This window comes from Rattus norvegicus, chromosome 9 (genome assembly GCF_021556685.1).
Source record: "Rattus norvegicus strain SHRSP/BbbUtx chromosome 9, alternate assembly SHRSP_T2T, whole genome shotgun sequence".
Taxonomy (NCBI): domain Eukaryota; kingdom Metazoa; phylum Chordata; class Mammalia; order Rodentia; family Muridae; genus Rattus; species Rattus norvegicus.
The window spans coordinates 103,163,596-103,182,241 of record NC_141542.1 but is presented as its reverse complement, the minus strand read 5'-3'; the positions used below and the strand labels follow the sequence as shown (position 1 = coordinate 103,182,241).

General features: G+C 39.6%; 1 protein-coding gene across 11 annotated transcripts in view; it reads right to left on the bottom strand.

The window, feature by feature from the left end:
* The window catches only part of Gigyf2 (GRB10 interacting GYF protein 2), a 125,796-nt gene that overhangs the window by 69,762 nt on the left and 37,388 nt on the right, over window positions 1–18,646 (bottom strand). For 6 of the 11 annotated variants that reach the window (NM_001427666.1, XM_087564342.1, XM_087564346.1 and 3 more), the window contains 5 exon segments: window positions 308–348; window positions 1,235–1,346; window positions 6,676–6,790; window positions 16,185–16,280; window positions 17,209–17,338. In NM_001427666.1, coding sequence (NP_001414595.1) covers window positions 308–348; window positions 1,235–1,346; window positions 6,676–6,790; window positions 16,185–16,280; window positions 17,209–17,338 — 494 coding nt within the window. 11 annotated transcript variants of the gene reach the window in all.

The window sequence follows — 18,646 nt, the reverse complement described above, 5'->3', positions numbered from 1 at the left end:
AATAAACAAGTAACCAAATTAGTTCCTGATTTAGAATTTCAGTTTCACAAAGAGCCTTACTGTGAAAAGACATAAGCCTTGCAGAAACACACAACCCTAAAACATTGAGTCAAGTATGTTTTAACGGTTGTTATCCATCACTCCTGGGTCTCACCCACACAGGACTCTAAAGCAGTGTTACAGCTCCATCTACTGGATCCATACAGGTAACAGTTAATCTGTTCTAAGCTTATCCTTCTGAATGGGCCTTGTTAGCACTACTAATAAGGAGAGTGCAGGAGGTATTTCAAAACAGGAAGATCCTTACCTACATCTTTTCTTCCTGGTTTTTCAAAGCGCCTGTCACCCCTAAAAAGACAAAATAAATTTCAAAAACGCCTTAAAAGCAATATAGATCTCCTATCATGATACTCTTTCTCCTGTAGTCCTTTTAGCAGCAGTTCTGCCAGTTATTCAGAAAATACAGGAAAGCAATGATGAAAACAAAAATGCTACTAAGCCACTTACAAAAACTTAGCTTCTAATGACTAGAATATTATTATTTTAGCTGGAAACATGATAGACTATGTTATATATAGGACTTTGGCAATTTTTCCCACATTGTTGTTTCCCATTTGTGGTCCTGAGTACTAAAGCTCAGGGTGCTGAGCAGGACAGCAGGACCACTGTTACAACCTTAACCCTTCTACCCTTATTCTGAGATTAGGGCTCACCCTCAACTGTAATTTTATGTCTTATATTTTATTGTACGGAAATTTCAGAAACAGCAGAAAAGGGCTAAGTTCTATGTTTTCAAAATGTTCTTTCTTGGGGCAAGGATGGGAGCTAGAGAGGAGACAGTACTCCCACCCAATCTCTGTGATTCTCTAGGCCACATTATGCAGCCCATTTTGGTCTGGAACTCATGATTCTTGAGAAGGTCCTGGCCTCCCAAGTGTTAGGATCACAGGAGCATGCAACCCTGTACGGCTCATGAAAGGAACGCAGTGTGCTCTGTTTTGTTTGGAGTACTGAGGGCTGAACCTCCCCAGAGAGCTACCAATGGGTTAGAATCCTAGCCGTTTTTTCCATTTTTATTTTGAGTTCAGGAGTTTGCTAAATTGTGCAAGATAGCCAGTACTCCTTCCTCAGCCTGCCAAGTAACTGGCACTGCAGGCAAGTCCTATGGAATACCACTGGGGTGAGTTTTATAGACCAACAAATGCTTACATTACAATCTCAACACTTTAGTTACCTTTCTTCCCAGCTCTGTGATCTATGCATTTCCCTGCCACCTCCTCGCCCAAACACACCCTCTACTTCATCAAAACTTCTTTGGTAGAAACCACATTCACCTCTACCTCTGCCTGAAAATAAGAAAACAGGGGGAGGGGAAATAGTTAGAAACCAACATCCAACAAATATGCTCAACACTGAAGGTTAATCTCTATGAAGTTCTGTCTCTCTGTACACAGCAAGATGGCCACATTTAAGTATTTAGCAAGGCCTATAATGGCTCTGATAGAGCTGAACTGTGGGACGAACAACCAACCAACCACTCCTGAAGGAATCCCAGTCCTAAGCAATAAACAGCATCAACAGGAAGCTCGTCAGTGACAAGGTCGACAGTGGAATTCTAAAAAGTCCAATAAACCATCATAAATTGAATGTTTTAATGGATCATTTTCAATAACTACTGGGGAAGTCTTAATATGGGGAGTTTCTAAAAAGAAACTATAGTACAAAGTGTCAAGCACAATAAAATTCCTTTATCCAATTCCAGAAAAAAAAATAGCAGAAGTGAATTGAACAACTGTAGGATTGTAAACTGCATTCTTACAGGATAAAAGGAATACTTCATTGAGGTAAGGAAAATTAGCAACACTAAAAGTCAAACCACAGAGTGCTTGGAGTATAGGGACTTAGAGGCTTTGCAAATTAAATGTAAGCATGCTTCTAATGCAGGCCATCTGGTTAACTATCAACCTGTGACTGCACAGAATTGGATTATCCCAGTAGAAATGCCTTTACAAAGTCAAGTGGGGTGGAACATGCCTATAATCTCTCCGAATTTGGAGCTGAAGCTGAGAATTGAAAATTCAACGCCGGCCTGTGGTTTGACTCAAGAATGACTCAAAAAGCCTGAGAAAGATGAAAAGGACAGAAAGGAAAAGAAGAAAACAGAACAACAGGGAAGGAGAGAGAGGAGTGATAAGACTTACGATTAACCACTGTTCAACCAGATTATAATGGAGCTGAAAACTCCATAGTAACTAGAGGCTTCTTATTTGTGGTGGTGCTGGTCTAAAAAAATCCACTGAACTGCCTGTCACATAAAAATATGGAATATTTGACAATATATAGTACACAGTATGTGATTGTGACAATGAACAGTTATTTATTTGAGGATATACTATATATTACATTTTCAAGTGTACTGATTTCAAATTTACTATAAAATAATATCCCATTTATACCACAAGCAGCAGCATATATCTTGTAATCATTCTCTTAACTGTATGAAGAGGCCAAGTCAAGTCAATAACCTATACCATATAAGCAAGCCTGTTTAAATTATAATGTCCACATATCAATGAAAATAAAGTTACCTAATGAGGCTCGTATCTTGTTAAATAAGGCATGACTACATGTGTGTATGGAAATGAACACTTGAATTTCAAAACCCTAGAAACAACCTAATATTGGTTGGTTAAATAAATTCTGATAAAACATCCTAGAACAATACCAATCCACAGAAATAAGGCACTGATGTTAACTCAGTCCTGTGCTACTGAATGACCAAAGAAGAGTGAGTGAGTGAGTGAGTGAGTGAGTGAGTGAGTGAGTCAGAGAGAGAGAGAGAGAGAGAGAGAGAGAGAGAGAGAGTAGAGATTGATTGATTTTGTCCACATTGCTACATTGCAGCTAAGAGCAAAGGGTAGACATGCAGATATGTATAAAGTATGTACACACATATGCATACACATGCAGATATGTAGACAGTATGCACTTTCAGCTTTGGATATTCTGTAGAGTTTTCTCCATGAACATATGAACTATACTGACACAGATGTGAAACTGGAGGAGGCATGGGATTCTGGGGTGCATTTATAACGAAAAATACCTCATCAGCTGTCCCAAACTTAACTCTCACGTAAATCTACATGAGCAGAAGAAAATGAAAGAGCTTTATTTTGTGTATGGTGATGGGTACCAAATCAAGCACATTACAAATGCTGGGCAAAAGCTCTGCCACAAAAATACATCTCCAGCCCAAAAATAATAGATTCTGAATGAGCCATCCAATGAAGCAAGTAACTTCAAACGTCCATGTATTTCTTCTACATGTTCATCATAATCTATCAGGAACTGACTCAGATTACAGGTATGACTTCTTCTATGACTCTACAAAATACTGAAAGAAAATATGTATGTATGTATGAATATATATATATGTGTGTGTGTGTGTGTGTGTGTGTGTGTGTGTGTGTGTGTCACACACACACACAGAATAGGAGTAATCTTAGGATATTCTCTGGAGTAGACTAAGTATCCACTTTGTCTATAAAATAAAGGTGAAAACTATAGTTCAACTATAATAATAACAAAGTTGTCTTCCAGGTTCACCACTTTAAAAGTCAACCTAAAGTCAACTTATAGTTTAAATAGCTTCCCCTCTGCCCTACATTCAGAATATGTATACGTTTTATTTAAAATCCTAAAATAATTTAATAGTAACTACTCTAACATGAGAACATCCCACCACAACAGTGATATTTTGTCCAGACTGGATAGATGGCCCAGCAGCTAACAGCACATGAGTGAACTGAGTTCGGCACCCAATACCCACTCGGCAAGGCTATGACTGTTTAATTCCAACTGCAGAGGATCCAGTACCCTCTCCTGGCCTCCAACAGCAACTGCACTCAAATACACATTCCCACACATCAACAAAATCACAGAAATGCAATTTTTAAAAATAGCATTTACTCCAGCACCTGGGAGGCAGAGACAGGTGAACCTCTTGGGGTCCAGCCATCCCAGTCTACAGAGTAAGTTCCAGGACAGCCAGGGCTACACAGAGAAACCCTGCCTAGAAAAAACAAAAACAAACAAACATTCCCAGGAAAACCTATTCTGCACAACCACTTTGAGAAGACCATTTTAGTCTGGATGAATATAAAGAATAGCTCTTGGGTGACTACCAAAAAAAAAAAAAAAAAAAGAAAAATCAAGAAAAACACACATAATGGTTTTACAACTCTGACTGGCTCCACTCCTGCTGTGTGGTGGATGCTTGATGGTAAGGCAGCTTTAGAGAAACCAGATTCTAGATCCTTCTACATTTAAGTCACCTATAAATGTGGTTCCCATGCACAGAAACAAGCAGGAAAACTTGAAGGACTGTCCTATTACCTGAGAGTTCACCCTGTTCTTTTTTTTTTTTTTTCCACCCTGTTCTTAAGGATTAAAATATGCTTCCTTTTCACAATGCTACTGGTGCAATTGACAGTATATAGATTTTTATTTTAACATCCAGACCAGATAAAAAAGAAAGATAATGCAGTATTACATAGCCCCTTGTTCTCTTAAGCATTACTAGGTTGGGATATCTTTAAGTCTAGAAACCAATAGATTTGCATATGAGTTTTTCCTTGAGTTGGAAAGAGATTCTGCAATCAAAAGAAAGGTCACAGTAATCATTATTTAATCAGTGAGGTAAAAGTAAGTGAAAATCCAGAGACACAAGCATTACAGGCCATTGTGACCATAGCATTCCAAGTATTTCTCAAAGCTAAGGGTATCCATCTGACTAGTTCTGCACCCTTCCACATTAGCACACTAATTTTCTAGTGTGTCACAGCTATGTCCATTTACATGGGCTTTATGTAAGCTGTGATTACAAAAACTCTTACTTCAAAGAAACCAGGGTGGGGGGGCACGTGACACCTCATGGATCCCTCACTTGTTTCTATCTGCTGTTGCTCTGGAGTAATGTAGGTTTGTTAGGTAGGGGGGCCACAGCTTAGTTGTTGTTGCTCTAGGGGGTGCCTAATGTAGCTCAGGCTAGCCTTAAACTGTCAATATAGCTGAAATTAGCTGAAATATAGCCTGAACTCCTGACCCTCCTGACAGCACCCCCCAAGTGCTGGGATTGCAGGCATACGTTACCACACCCACATCTGCTCCCTTCTTAATACGTAAGGTTTTTCTAAGGCCTACAGAGAGCAGGTGGAGGACGTGTGTGGTCTGCACTCTTGATTATGGAAACTTTTCTCTGGCTTGACCTGAAGAGCACAGGAAGCAAAGCTTTCAGAGTTAAACCTCTTCTCACTGCCTCCCACAGGAGGAAAGCAAGGGAAATATCCACAGGGAGACCAGAACCATGATTAGCCATCTCCAAAGCAGTGCCATACACCGATATGCACAGACCCCAGACAACCAGCATGTGGGCAGTGCCTATGATGCAGACATGCCCAGCTCTCACCAACTCAGTGTCTGCAGCAATGCTGCTTCTTTGAAGTCTACAATATTCAAGCTAAAACTACTGCTCTAGGGGCTGGAAAGATGGCTCAGCAGTTAAGAGCACTGACTGCTCTTCCAGAGGTCCCGTTCAATTCCCAGCAACCACATGGTGGCTCACAACCATCTGTAATGGGATCCGATGCCCTCTTCTGGTGTGTCTGAAGACAGCTACAGTGTACTCACATACATAAAATAAATATTTTTTAAAATGTTTTTTAAAAAGGGAAAGAAATTGCAAAGAAAAGGGAAAAAAAAAAAAGACCGGGGGGTTGTAGTTAGCTTCTTCACTGTTCACAAACCTGCAAAAGTCACATTCAAAGAAAAGCAATATATTCTCCATATTTTAAAAAAAAAGTATATAATTTATTCCCTAGGCTTTCGAGGTTTTTTTAAATAAATAAAGTCGAAAAAAGCGTAGGTCTCCCACATCCATATTCATGACCAGACATAACATGGAGGTAACGCTGCTGGCCACTCCTGACAGCCAATTCTACTTCTGAGACACCTCTTAGAGAAAAACTACAGCACGTTTGGACTAACATCATAATTCAACCCACATATAGTTTCATGCTGAAGGAAGGACATCTATTATAAACATCAAGAATGGTTTTAACAGAAAGCCAATGAATGCAAAATAGGGAATGACAAAGAACAAGCAAATCAGAAACTCTAAGAAAAGGATAAATTCATACACCAGCAGATGCTCTCTGCTTATATTTTGCTCTGCCTGCTAAGAGACCTAGTCCTCGAGGTATTTCTCATGAAATTCCTCCTAGCTATGGTGATTTGTGCTCACGGCCCTTGTAAAGAAATGCTATACTGCTGAGAGCTCCACAGGGACACTGGTGGCTCAAGAAACCACAACCTCAGGATGCTCTAGCCCCAACATGTAAAACTTGACGAATGAAGAACATGAAGAATTACTCATTAGAATTTAACTGGGGCTATCTCACTCCTTCGTGCTTCAGCCTATACAGCTAAAAACAAATTCCTCTTCAAAGCACAGGCAGCAGAGAAGACATCTCAGAAATGTTGCAGAAAATAAACGTTCAGGCATTTGCAGTCAACATCAGAGAGCAGTTGGTTTCGTGTTTCAATTGGGCATGGAAATATTTACTGATTCCCTAGCCTCCTGTTCCTCTTCCGGGGTTATTTTTTCACATAGCTCACCTCGCCCTCTTGAAGAACTTCGACCTCTAGGAGCCCCCACCACTGTTCCTCCTCCTCCTCCTCGTCCTGTCAATCGCAGGACAGCGGCACTATTTACAGACATGGAAAAGTTTCTCTGCCAAAAAATAAAAATAAAAATAAAAATAAAGGAAACAAAAGAAAAATGGATAAAACACACAAAACTATATATTGTTTCTCCCCACCTCCCACTGCACCTATAAAATGTAATGGTATCTAACTACTATAAGCAATGGGAAACTGTAACTTTACAACATATAAAGATCATTCAAATCTAGTTACCTGACAATTTCTTTCTATCTTTAAAAGAGTCTCACTATGTAGTACTGCCTGCCCTGGACCAGGCTGGCCTTAAGACAATTTCAAGTTGACCTTTCAGATTGGCCAAGTTGATAGCAATGTGTTACACAAAGCTAGACTTGTTGGAGAGATACTACACAAGAAAACAAACTAAATGTACTCTGTATATCTAGATGGAGGCAAAATAAACAGAGCAGAGAAAGTTTTGTAAAGGAGGCTAAGTTAAATTGGTATTTTTTTAAGAGTATCCATTCTAACTGTATAGAGATCTGTGGAATTTAGGACTGGATAACTTTGGGTGGCTATCATAATCTAGCTGTGGGAGGTTTTTGTGAGTTCATTATAACAATGTGATTACATTTCATTTTTGAATGGCACTTAAGTCTCTAACTTATGAGAGGAGAAAAGACTATCATTAAACGGTCTGAAGCAAAGTAATATAAAAAGGAAAGATGCCCTTTTCGCCTGATTGTACTCAACAATGTAGATTAATAACCCCAAGAAGGATTTGCTAGAATGGAAAAATATCAAGTAAAAATCTCTATGAGGTCAATCACCTGAAATCACACGCACACAACTGTGTGTGTTTGTGTGTGTGTGAGAGATTCATGATTAATGTGTGCTTGGGTGTGTGCTCATGTGTATATGATCACAATCACTTAGTACAAACCTGCATTAGCACACAGAGCCAATCTGGAATATAATCAAGCACAGTTAGAATAGGAAGTGGGTAACCACATGGGAAAGGGGAAGGGCAGGGTTTAAAATATGTCTGTTAATACACCTGAATAAATTAAGAGGCTTAGGAAAAGGTAATAAGTATTAAACAAGATGAACCATAAAATATAAAATTCTGGATATGTAATAGAGAATTCTGCAAGAAGATTTAAACAAAAATATTGTAACAGATTAACTGAACCTTGTACACCTAGAATCTAGTACCCATTTGCACAGATGTGCACAGGTATGATACAATGAAGAAAGGAACCTTGGATATGGCTGCAGTCACCAGCCCGCCAGACAAGGGAGTAAGAAGTAAACTTTAGAAAGGGTGAGGAAGTACATGCGAGTAATCCCAGAACTCAGGAGGATTCCAAGGCTGAGGCCTGCACAGGCAGCCTTAAGTTCCAGGTCAGCTTGATCAGCTTGGTAAAATCCTCTCTCAAGCTTTAATGGGGGGGAAAAAAAAAAAAAAAAAGGCTGGGATGTGGGTCAGTAGTACAATATGTGGCCACCATGCATAAGGAAGGCCCCTAGGTTCAATTCCCAATACTATCCAAGGTTGTAAAACTCAATTCTACTTTAATCTTCGGTGTTCTTAAATTCCAAATTAATTAAAATGATATCTATACTATACTCTTCTAAAGAACATGCAACTGATTAAAACTGTTTTCATTATTGAATTTTTAATATGTGGATCATTTTCTCCTTACTGCTTCTCTCTCAATTTTGTTAACTGTAATTTGTTCAAGTAATTTTTTGAAACTATCAATGTAAATAAAGTTGTTTTCTTTATCATAGTCAGGTAACTTCAAAAAATATACAATAAAATTGAAAACTAAAAGCTAAGTGGAAATACCTAACTCAAAAATCATCAACTTCAAGCTGTACTTTAGTAAAATTTAATAAAAGTGGTTGAAAACACACATATTAACTTACCTTTTGTTTAAGAGTAATCAGTGGACTACTAAATATGTGTCTTGAGCTTATAAAGATTAAGCAAAACAATAAAGTCCCAAAATCTCAATCAATATATTGCAATACTTAAGGGTGGGGGTGGGGGTGGTGTTGAGGTTCAGAGGTGGCTCGGTGGTTAAGAGCACATGCTGCTCTTGGCAGAGAACCTGCATTTGGTTCCCAGAAATCAAATGGCAGCTCACGAGTTTCAGAGGATCAGGTACCCTCTTCTGACCTCTGTGGATAGTAGGCATACACATCATGTACAGTCATACATGCAATTCAAAACACATACATACATACATACACATAAAAAAATTTTTTAAAAAGAAAGATAAATACTAACAGCATTTTTTATCCCAGAATCCTGCACTACACTATGTATAAAAGCCAACTGTATCATGCATAAAAATAGAGAAACACGGGGTTGGGGATTTAGCTCAGTGGTAGAGCGCTTGACTAGCAAGCACAAGGCCCTGGGTTCAGTCCCCAGCTCCGAAAAAAAGAAAAGAAAAAAAAAAATAGGCAAATTAAACATCTATTTAAATGCTCATGTATTTTTTTAAATGCTCATACATTTTTAATGCAAAATTGCTACTACATATACACCTAAAAGGTAAGTCAATAGATTGCTAAATGCAATACTGTTTATAAAGGTGAAACCTGGAAGCTGCCTGAATATTAACTTTAATGGCTACCTTAAATAGCACAGGCTTGGAAGTCTTCTCTAATATTTCCTAAAGGATGATGAGGCACCCATCTAAGCCACATCTCAAAACAAAGTCGGCATTCAATCGTTCCCAGTTTACTGCGCATGACTGTAAACAGCAGTTTTCACGCCTATGGTTAAAAAAGCTTTTCAATCTTCCCTATGATTCACAATTACAACATTCTTAAGAAATATTATGGGCCAGGAATGGTGGCCCCTTTAATCCTAGCACTCAGGAGGCAGAGGTAGGCAGATCTCTGTGAGTTCAAGGCCACCCTGCTCTAGCAAAACAAGTTGCAGTACAGTCAGACCTAGACAGAGAAACTCTGTCTTGGAAAAAAAAAAAAAAAAAGAAATGGCATGGGAGATTTTCCAACTCATTCTTCTGATTCAAAATCCAGCAATTTTTTTTTAACAAGGAGTAAAACATCCTCCCAATCTGGCCTTTCTGGCCACTGTTACCCCTAGAAACCTAAAAAATGTTCTAAGGAAAAAAAAATTGTAATTTCATTAATCTGTGTACAAACACCTCCCCCAACATGAAAGTTCACAAAATGCCATAATGAATATAAAATTAGTGCACCAGGTGAGAACCCAGCTTAGCATCAAGGGCTTGGCTAGCACACTGCAGGCCCTAGGCTCACTGCCTTAGGCTATATATTTATTTTTTCTTTATGGTTTATTTACATCTTTATTCCATGGGTTCTTCCTGCTTATGTATGTGAGACTGTCAGATCCTCTGGAACTGGAGTCACAGGTCTGAGTTTGCCATGTGGTTGCTGGGAATTGAATCCAGGTCTTTTGGAAGAGTAGCCACTGCTCTTAACCACTGAGCCATCTCTCCAGCCCCCTTTAGGTACATTTAAAAACCACAAATAAAGTAAGAACTTTCAAAAATCTCTCAAAGACTACTATGCAGAAAACCTGAAAATATAAGTAGTTCATATAAATAATAAAAATCAGTATAGACTATGTCTATGAAAGAAAAATTCAGAGACAAGAACAGTAAGTGACTTATGAACAGTAAGGGTCTGCAACTTCATCAACATGAACAGAAAGCAAACTTAAAATAATAGAAACCTTTTTTTCCCAAGGAGCAAAGAATTCTTTCAATAAAACCAGCTTTTGCCAGAAAGGTAAAATAATGATTGATGTATAGTACCATTTGCATAAAAAGGAAAATACATAATTACTTAGAAAAACACACAAGAACTGGGCACAGTGATGCCCACAAGTAATCTATGCTCAGAAGATAACTCACGAGTCTCCAAGTTTGAAGCCAACTTAAGCAATATGGACCTAGTCTCAATAAAGACACACATTATCTGTATGTATACTGCTAACACTACCATCTGTGAAGAAAAAGGAACATACAGGGGACAAGTCTGAAGACTTCTCTACTATTATTATTTTAGTATATATGTTTTCTACATTATTCCATTTTTAAGCAGCTCTTACAGATTTTTATTTGACTGGGCAGGGAAAGCATGTGTCACAGTGCATGTGTAGAGGTCAAAGGACAACTTTAGGAAATCAATTCTTGTATTCTAACTTATTAAGATGTATTTTGATAATATATTCCTACTGTTTTTAGCTATGTCTGTGTGTGTGTGTGTATGCATGAGCCACACCCGTGCCACTGCCCACACATAGAGGGCAGAAAATAACTCAAGAATTCAATTCTTTCCTTCTACCATGTGGACCTCAGGGATCAGGCCTAGGCTGTCAGGTTTGACAGCAGGTCCCTTTACCATGTCTCTGTCCCTCTTGTTTTTGCTGTTGTGCTTCATACTCCAGAGTAGCTGGCCTCAGAGCCTCCAGACTGCTCTCCTTTCTAATCCCCCTATTCTGCTTAGGAAAGCTGAGATTATAGATGTGAGTCACTGTACACATCTTTTTGCTTTTTTAAACAAAGGCTCTAGGAATCAAACGCAGGTCACAAACTTGTGAGGCAAGGGTGTTCACTCGATGAGCCATCATCCTGGTTCACTATTATTGCATGAGTAGACATGCATATGTAAACATTCGAATATATGTGTGTGTATATGTGTGTGTATGTATGTATGTGTGTGTATGTATGTATATGTGTGTGTGTATGTGTATGTATGTATGTGTTTGTGTGTGTATGTATGTATGGGGGTGAAGTATGTGTACCCAGACAGAAGCCAAGTCAACATGGAGCAACTTTTTAAAATTTTTTCTTTTTTTAATTTCCTTTGCTCTTTTTATTACTAGGGTGTGGGGGAGTTTGGAGGAGGGACAGACAGAGAGGGAGAGAGAGTCAGAGAAGAAGTGAGTGCACACATATAAGCAAACAAGTGCTACATGTGTCATATATGCACACATGTATGTTCAGGTACACACTTGTATGGAGGCCGGACAAGGACATCGTGCTCTAACATTTCTACTTACTCCCTGAGACAGAGTCTCTCGCTAAAACTGGAGCTGTTAGTCAGCAAGCTCTAGAGAACCCCCTGTCTCTATCCTCAAAAAAAAAAAAAAAAAAAATCACTGAAATTATAGGCATGCAGAGCCAATTTTTGCATGGCTAATAGGATTCAAATTCAGATCCAAAATGCTTGCTTGCTGTGCAAGCATGTTTAAATCACAGAGCCAGTTCCCCTTCCTATCTCCCTAACCTTATTTTTTGAGACAAAAATCTCGCACTGAACATAGATATTTTTATTTAGGCTAAACCGGCTGGCCAGCGAGTCCCCAAGATCCTCTTGCTTATACATCCAAAAGCTGAGACTGCAGGCATTGCCATTTCACACAACTTTTATGTGGGTGCTGGAAAATCACTTTCCCACTCAGCTATCTCCCCAGCCCTGTACTTTTTTCTATTAAAGCCACTTGATTCCTTGCTCATTAATAAAATATGTAAATTTTTAAATGATGCAAAAGTTCTCAGCAAAATATCTGAAACTGAATTCAGAAACATATTAAGACCATACATCATGATCAGGTGGGCGTCATCCCAGAGATGCAAGGTTGGTTCAACATACTCAAACTAATAAGTGTAATATATCATATAAATAAACTTAAGAACAGCAATCACATAATCTCAATCTATGTAGAAAGGATAATTAACAAAGTCCAACATACCTTCACAATAAAAATCCTAGCAACCTTAACAACAGATAGGGCATATCTCAAAATACAAGGCTATGTATAACAAACCTACAGCCAACCTTAAACTACATGGGAAAAAAACTGACAAACGCACATATGCATGCGCGCGCGCACACACACACACACACACACACACATACACACACACACACACACACACACACACACACACACACACGGGGGAGGGAGGGAGGGGGGGAGGGAGGGAGGGAGGGAGGGAACCATTGCAACTACTCATTTTGGACAAAAAAACAAGAACTAGAAAACCTATACTCAAATGGAATCTATCATAGACTACTGGTAGGGAGTGCAGTGTTCCCGACAGCTATGAAAGCTGATTGGACAATATCCAAAAGAGCTTTAAAAACCTGCAAAGAACTAAAACTCAACAGTTCCACTATTATAGGACACCCCACTTAGTACAAGAATGACACAGCAGGAGGAACATGACAAGTGCTTGCTCAGCATACACAAGGCCCTAGGTTAACTCCAGCAACATCACCACAGAGCACAAAAGTATCACTGGAGCATAACCTACCATGAAAAAACGATCACAACACCCAAGCATCCCAGCACACACTGGGAAAACTATGAGGGGGATGGAAGGAGAGCAGAAGCAAGAGTAAGGGAGGACAGAGCCATGAAAATGCTCTTCAATTAGACACCAGTGTTAGCTACAGAACTCTAGTGAATATACTAAATGCCAATAACGTGTTGTGATAGTTATTCCTGGTGGATGACTTGGTTATATCTGGAATGAACTACAATCCAGAATTGGAGGGCTCACCTGTGATCCAGATCCTAAGGCTGGAAGACATAAGTTTCTGACCTGGATCTTGGCATGGAGATCTTGAGGCACAGTAGCCATGAAAAGCTTAGGCCCAGGCAAGGTAGTATGCACCTTTAATCCCAGGAGACTAAGGCAAGGAAATCTCTGAGTTCAAGATCAGCCTGGGACAAAGCAAAGCGTGGTCGTACGCACCTTTACTCTGGGCTTCCTCTGCTGTAGACCTAACGTAAGGACATTGGAAGAAGGAAGACTCACTCTTCCTCACCTGCTTGTGTTTACTTTGCCAGCACATCTGTTGGAATCTACTGAAGCCCAGCTGAAACAAGGAGCCCAGTGGGACTGAGCAACCACTAGACTCTCAGACTTCCCATCCACAGCCGCCCACTGTTGGGTTAGCTGGACTGCAGACTGCAAGTCCTCATAACAAATTCCCTCAATGTAGAGAGACATTCCATAAGTGATGTGACTCTAGAGAACTCTAACTAATACAAGTGTATACTCATTAAAATAGTAAATTTGGGGCTGAGAAATAGCTCAGTGGGTAAAGTGCTTGCCCAAGCACTAGAATCTGAGTTCGGTTCCCCAAAACCTACATAAAAATTGTCAAACTGGGGCTGGAAAGGTGGCTCAGTGGTTGAGAGTATGTACTGATCTTCTGTAGAAACTCAGCTTGTTTCCCAGCACCCATGTTAGGCAGTCCACAACTACCTATAACTCCAACTCCCAGGGATCTGACCTTTGGCCTCTAGAGGTACAAGCACCATAAGATATGAGCACACAGGCCTGCATGCAGACACAGATACATCATTTTTTAAAAAATAATTAAAAGTTAAAAGAATAAACCTGCCAACCAGTTTTACTGGCACACACTTGACTCTCAGAGCTATGAAGGAAGAGAAAGACTTCTGGGATTCACTGGCCAGCTAGCCAGCTAGCACACCTACTTGGTCAGTTCCAATTCAGAGAGACCTTGTCTCAAAAGACAAAAGACAAACAACAAAAAACAAAAAACAAAAAACGGGGTGAGAGTTTGCCCAAAACTCTCAAATTAAGTCATAGACAGAGGCAAACACTAATCAAGCCATTACTATTAGCCTCTCTAAGACTCATAACCCCTGAAGAAGAGGAGTTATCCAGTACAAAAAGAGCCTGAAGGGTCAAGCATTGCTATCCCCTAGACTAGTAAAACTACTGTAATCATTACCTTGTATCAACTGTAGTCCTGCACTAGGCCCACACAAGGCTTGATCAATCAACAGACATGTAAAGGGAAGTGGCTCACGGGGTCTATCCTTTACCTCTCAACCACTATCTTTAATAACATTGGGGAGAGGGCTTTGAAATCACTGTCTTCAGTTGTGTCTCTAACCCACCCAGTGCCAATAGATAGCTCGAGACCTATGGTCACACAGGTGTCCCTAGTTAGTCACGAACATGATGAGTCAAGAGTGATGTATGAGATGGGGTAGAGTAGGTGAGGTGAGGGGAGATGGGAGGTCAGAATGGTCAATATGCAAAGCACTCATTAATATGAGCAATTGGGAAATCACAATAAAAATTAAAAATAAACAAAAAGAAGGTGCACAGCACCCAAAGAATGCTGAGCTTGTCCTCTGGCCTCCTCATATACCTAAAAATACATGTATATTTGTACACACAAAATGGTGGGCTTTACAGAGTGGTGATGCATATCTGTAATTCCAACATTTGAGAGATGAGTGAAAGTAGGATCAAAAGTTCAAGGTTATCCTTAGTTATGCAGTAAGTTCAACGCAGTCTCAAATTTAAAAAGGTCAACTTTATGATGGAGATTTTGTACCAAAGCTATTTTTTAAAAAAAGGGTCAAATGGCTACAGCACTTGCCCGTCATGCACAAAGCCCTGGGTATGATCCTCAGTAATGCATAAAATCAGACATACTGATCAGTATGTATAACCTCAGCACTTGATGGTACAGATGGGAGGATCAGGAGCTCAAGGTCATCCTTGGATACATTTCGAATTCAAGGCCGGTCTGTGCTACAAGAGACACTATACCTCAAAAAAATAGCAAAGTTGAGAGGATTCTTCATTTAACATGGAATACATAATTCCAAAAGAATCTTGCTTCCTCCACTATAGTGTCTATAACCTCCTTGAACTCAGTCTTTCATCTATAAACAATTCAAGTCACTACATAAAATTGCCACTTTCTAGACCAAAATCTTACTTCCTTACATTCCCACCACACCTATAAAAAAGGAACCAACAAGCACAGCGTGGCAGAGAGGTTCAGGTATGTTCTAAGCTTAAGACTTAATTAATTAATATGTGCAATTGAAAAATAATAAAGTAGTAGTTAAATGAATTCACTGTTGAAAATTCAGGTAGTCAATTACCTGTGAAAAAAGCTCCCCTCACCTTGAATATTTCATAAGGGATAATTCCCAATGTCCTTAAAAGACCTAGAGACAAGTCTTCAGAGACAGGTTGGCAGTTAAGAGCACTGGCTGCTCTTCCAGGACAAAGGTCCAATTCCTAGCACCCACATGGTGGCTCACAAGCACCTGTAACTCTGGTGCACCCTTCTGGTCTCTTTGGGGTCCAGGCACCCACGTGGTGCAGATATATAGAAAAAGCAAAGCACCCATATATGTATAAAAGTCAAAAATTTTAAATTAAAAAAATGTAGAAAGATTTCCTGATCTCTGCATTACACTCAACAGCTTCAGAATAGAAAGCAAAACCTTGACAAGACAGAGCCATTCATCCGGCAAGCATCAGTAAAGATGCCAACCTGTGCCAATGAGGGGCTATCCCCAGGACCTTAATGATAGCTTTCTATATCCTTACCGTATCAAGAGCACTAAGAGTTGGGCCTGAGGCTCAGAGCTAAGTACAAACCTGCTCTTCTTCTGTAAAGGGTACTAGAGCCAATGGCGGCAAGGGCTCCTCCTGTAGGATAGGCAGAAATTCTTTCTCCAGAAGGTCAAAAGGTATCTGTATGATAAACACAAGGCCAGAGATTGCTATTTCTCCAATTGCAAGAAGATAAACCCCAAAAAAGGCACCGTTTTCTAGCAATGAGCTAATTTGATTACAATTAATTTCTGTTAATTATGCAGTACTTACATTAAAAAGCTCTAGACATAGCCAGGCATGGCAGCGCGTGTCTTTATTCTAAGCAGAGGGAGGCAGAAGCAGAGTGGATCTCTTTTAGGTCAGCCTGATCTACAGGGACTTTTAGACCACCAGAATCTTTTGAAGACCCCATTTCAAAATAATAAAATACTCCAGCCACCTACCTACCCTTCTCCTCCCATGAATCCACTTCCTTTGGATTTGACATTGAGTCTAGTATTCCAAAGTACAGGACAGAGGAATAAAATCTCCACATTTAACTTAAAGCGGATATTAAGGAAATGTTAAGTGATTTTATCTGTCCTAAATATGAGATTCCCTACCCATTAATAAATTTTTTTAAAAAGTATTAACTGACAAAAACAGAAGATATTATCTGCCCTAGTCAGATAAGAAAAGTATTTTATATCATTTTAGCTTGGTCTTTTTTTTTAAGTAAAGCAAATGTTAGATTTCAGGACGTCTCCCCACTAAACCTTTAATTTTACTTAAGGAAGGCAGAAGAGGAAAGCTGCTCCTTCCTCACTCATAGACCGCAACTGGGAAGAAAGGTAAGAGATACAACAGGGGGAAGAGAGAAGAGAAGGAGGAGATTATCAACAGTGCTGACCGTTCTGCTACCACAGTCACCTGTTCCCAGAATGCATCATGGGTCTTCTCTATGGCCAGCACACCCCTCAGTCACTATTACCCACTGTGTACTCCAATGTGGAAAAGGAGGAGGCCAGACAGACTAGGTTCACCCCTGTCTCAGCTGCAATTCTCAACTCGTTTTGTATTTCCTTACCTTGTAGTCTTTAAGGAAAAGTGCTAACATTTCTTCTCGGCCATATCGATAATCTGCTAATTTATACTTTGGCAGGGCTGGAGAAAGAGGAGGGGATGTGATACTCCCACCACTGGACAGAGCACGGAGCCTAAAATAGGAAAAACAGACAATATAAAATGAAGTGACAGATATTCTGACACTATAGGTTTTTTGCAGTTCTTTTAAAAAAGCAAAAACTCTTGTTATCTTAAGCAGCAAAGATTTTTACCTTTCACACAAATCTCTGCCACGGCACAGGAGAGGTTCACTAAGGGCTAACTAGACGGTAAGAGGTAACTGCCAAGGCACATGAGAGGTTCACTAAGTGCTAACTAGACAGTAAGAGGTAACTGAGCAGTTCCAATGCCTACAGGATGTCACAGTTGTCTCTAAGAAGCTTCAAGTTTGGAAATAAGACACTTTTTGTTGGTGGTTGTTTGTTTATTTTACCAAACTACAAAACCAGGGAGAGCATTAGACTCAGAGTAAGTTTATTAAATATTGGTGAGGATGTGAAGCAATAGAAACTCAGCAGGTAAGGGCACTTGCTCAAAAACCTACAGGCAAGAATGCAGCCCCTGGAAGGCAACAAAAAGGTGAGAAGAAAACCAACTCTGAACCTGTCCTCTGACCTCTACATGGGCTAAAGCACATGTGCATATATATATATATATACCTACATACACATAAACCCATTCACACATACACACAAAAACAATAATTTTTAATCTTTTAAAAGATCAAGACTAGAGAGATGGCTTGGCAATTGAGAACGCAAACTGCTCCTGCATAGTAGCTGAGTTTAGTTCCCAGCACCTACATCAGGCATCTCACAGGGGCCTGTAACTAGATCCAGAAGAGCCAGAGCCTGTACGCACGTGCATACACACAAAATTAAAAATATTTTAAAGGATTATAAGGAGTATGAATGCATGAAAGTGTCCTTGGACTTTCTGACTGACAACCAAGACTAAAAAGAGAAATACAGAAGGTGATCAGGATTATAAACTGCAATAGCCACTGCCAAGAAAGACTTTGAGACTTTAAAAGTTCTTGGGGCTGGGGATTTAGCTCAGTGGTAGAGCGCTTACCTAGGAAGCGCAAGGCCCTGGGTTCGGTCCCCAGCTCCGAAAAAAAGAACCAAAAAAAAAAAAAAAAAAAAGTTCTTTAGCTTCTTGACAAGAGCTAAAATATTTAGTAAGGTATGGAACATAAAAGAGAAAGCTAAATACAGAAACTTACAATCAAAAGTAATTTTAAAAGTCTCTTGAGTGATCAGCATAGCTCCTAGGTTTGATCTCAGTACTACCAAAATAAGTAACAATAATAATTTGGGATTTGGATTTTGGAGCTGGTTGTTTTTGAGATAAGGTCTCACACAGCTTAGGGTGACTTGCGCTCACCACTATGTAGCCAA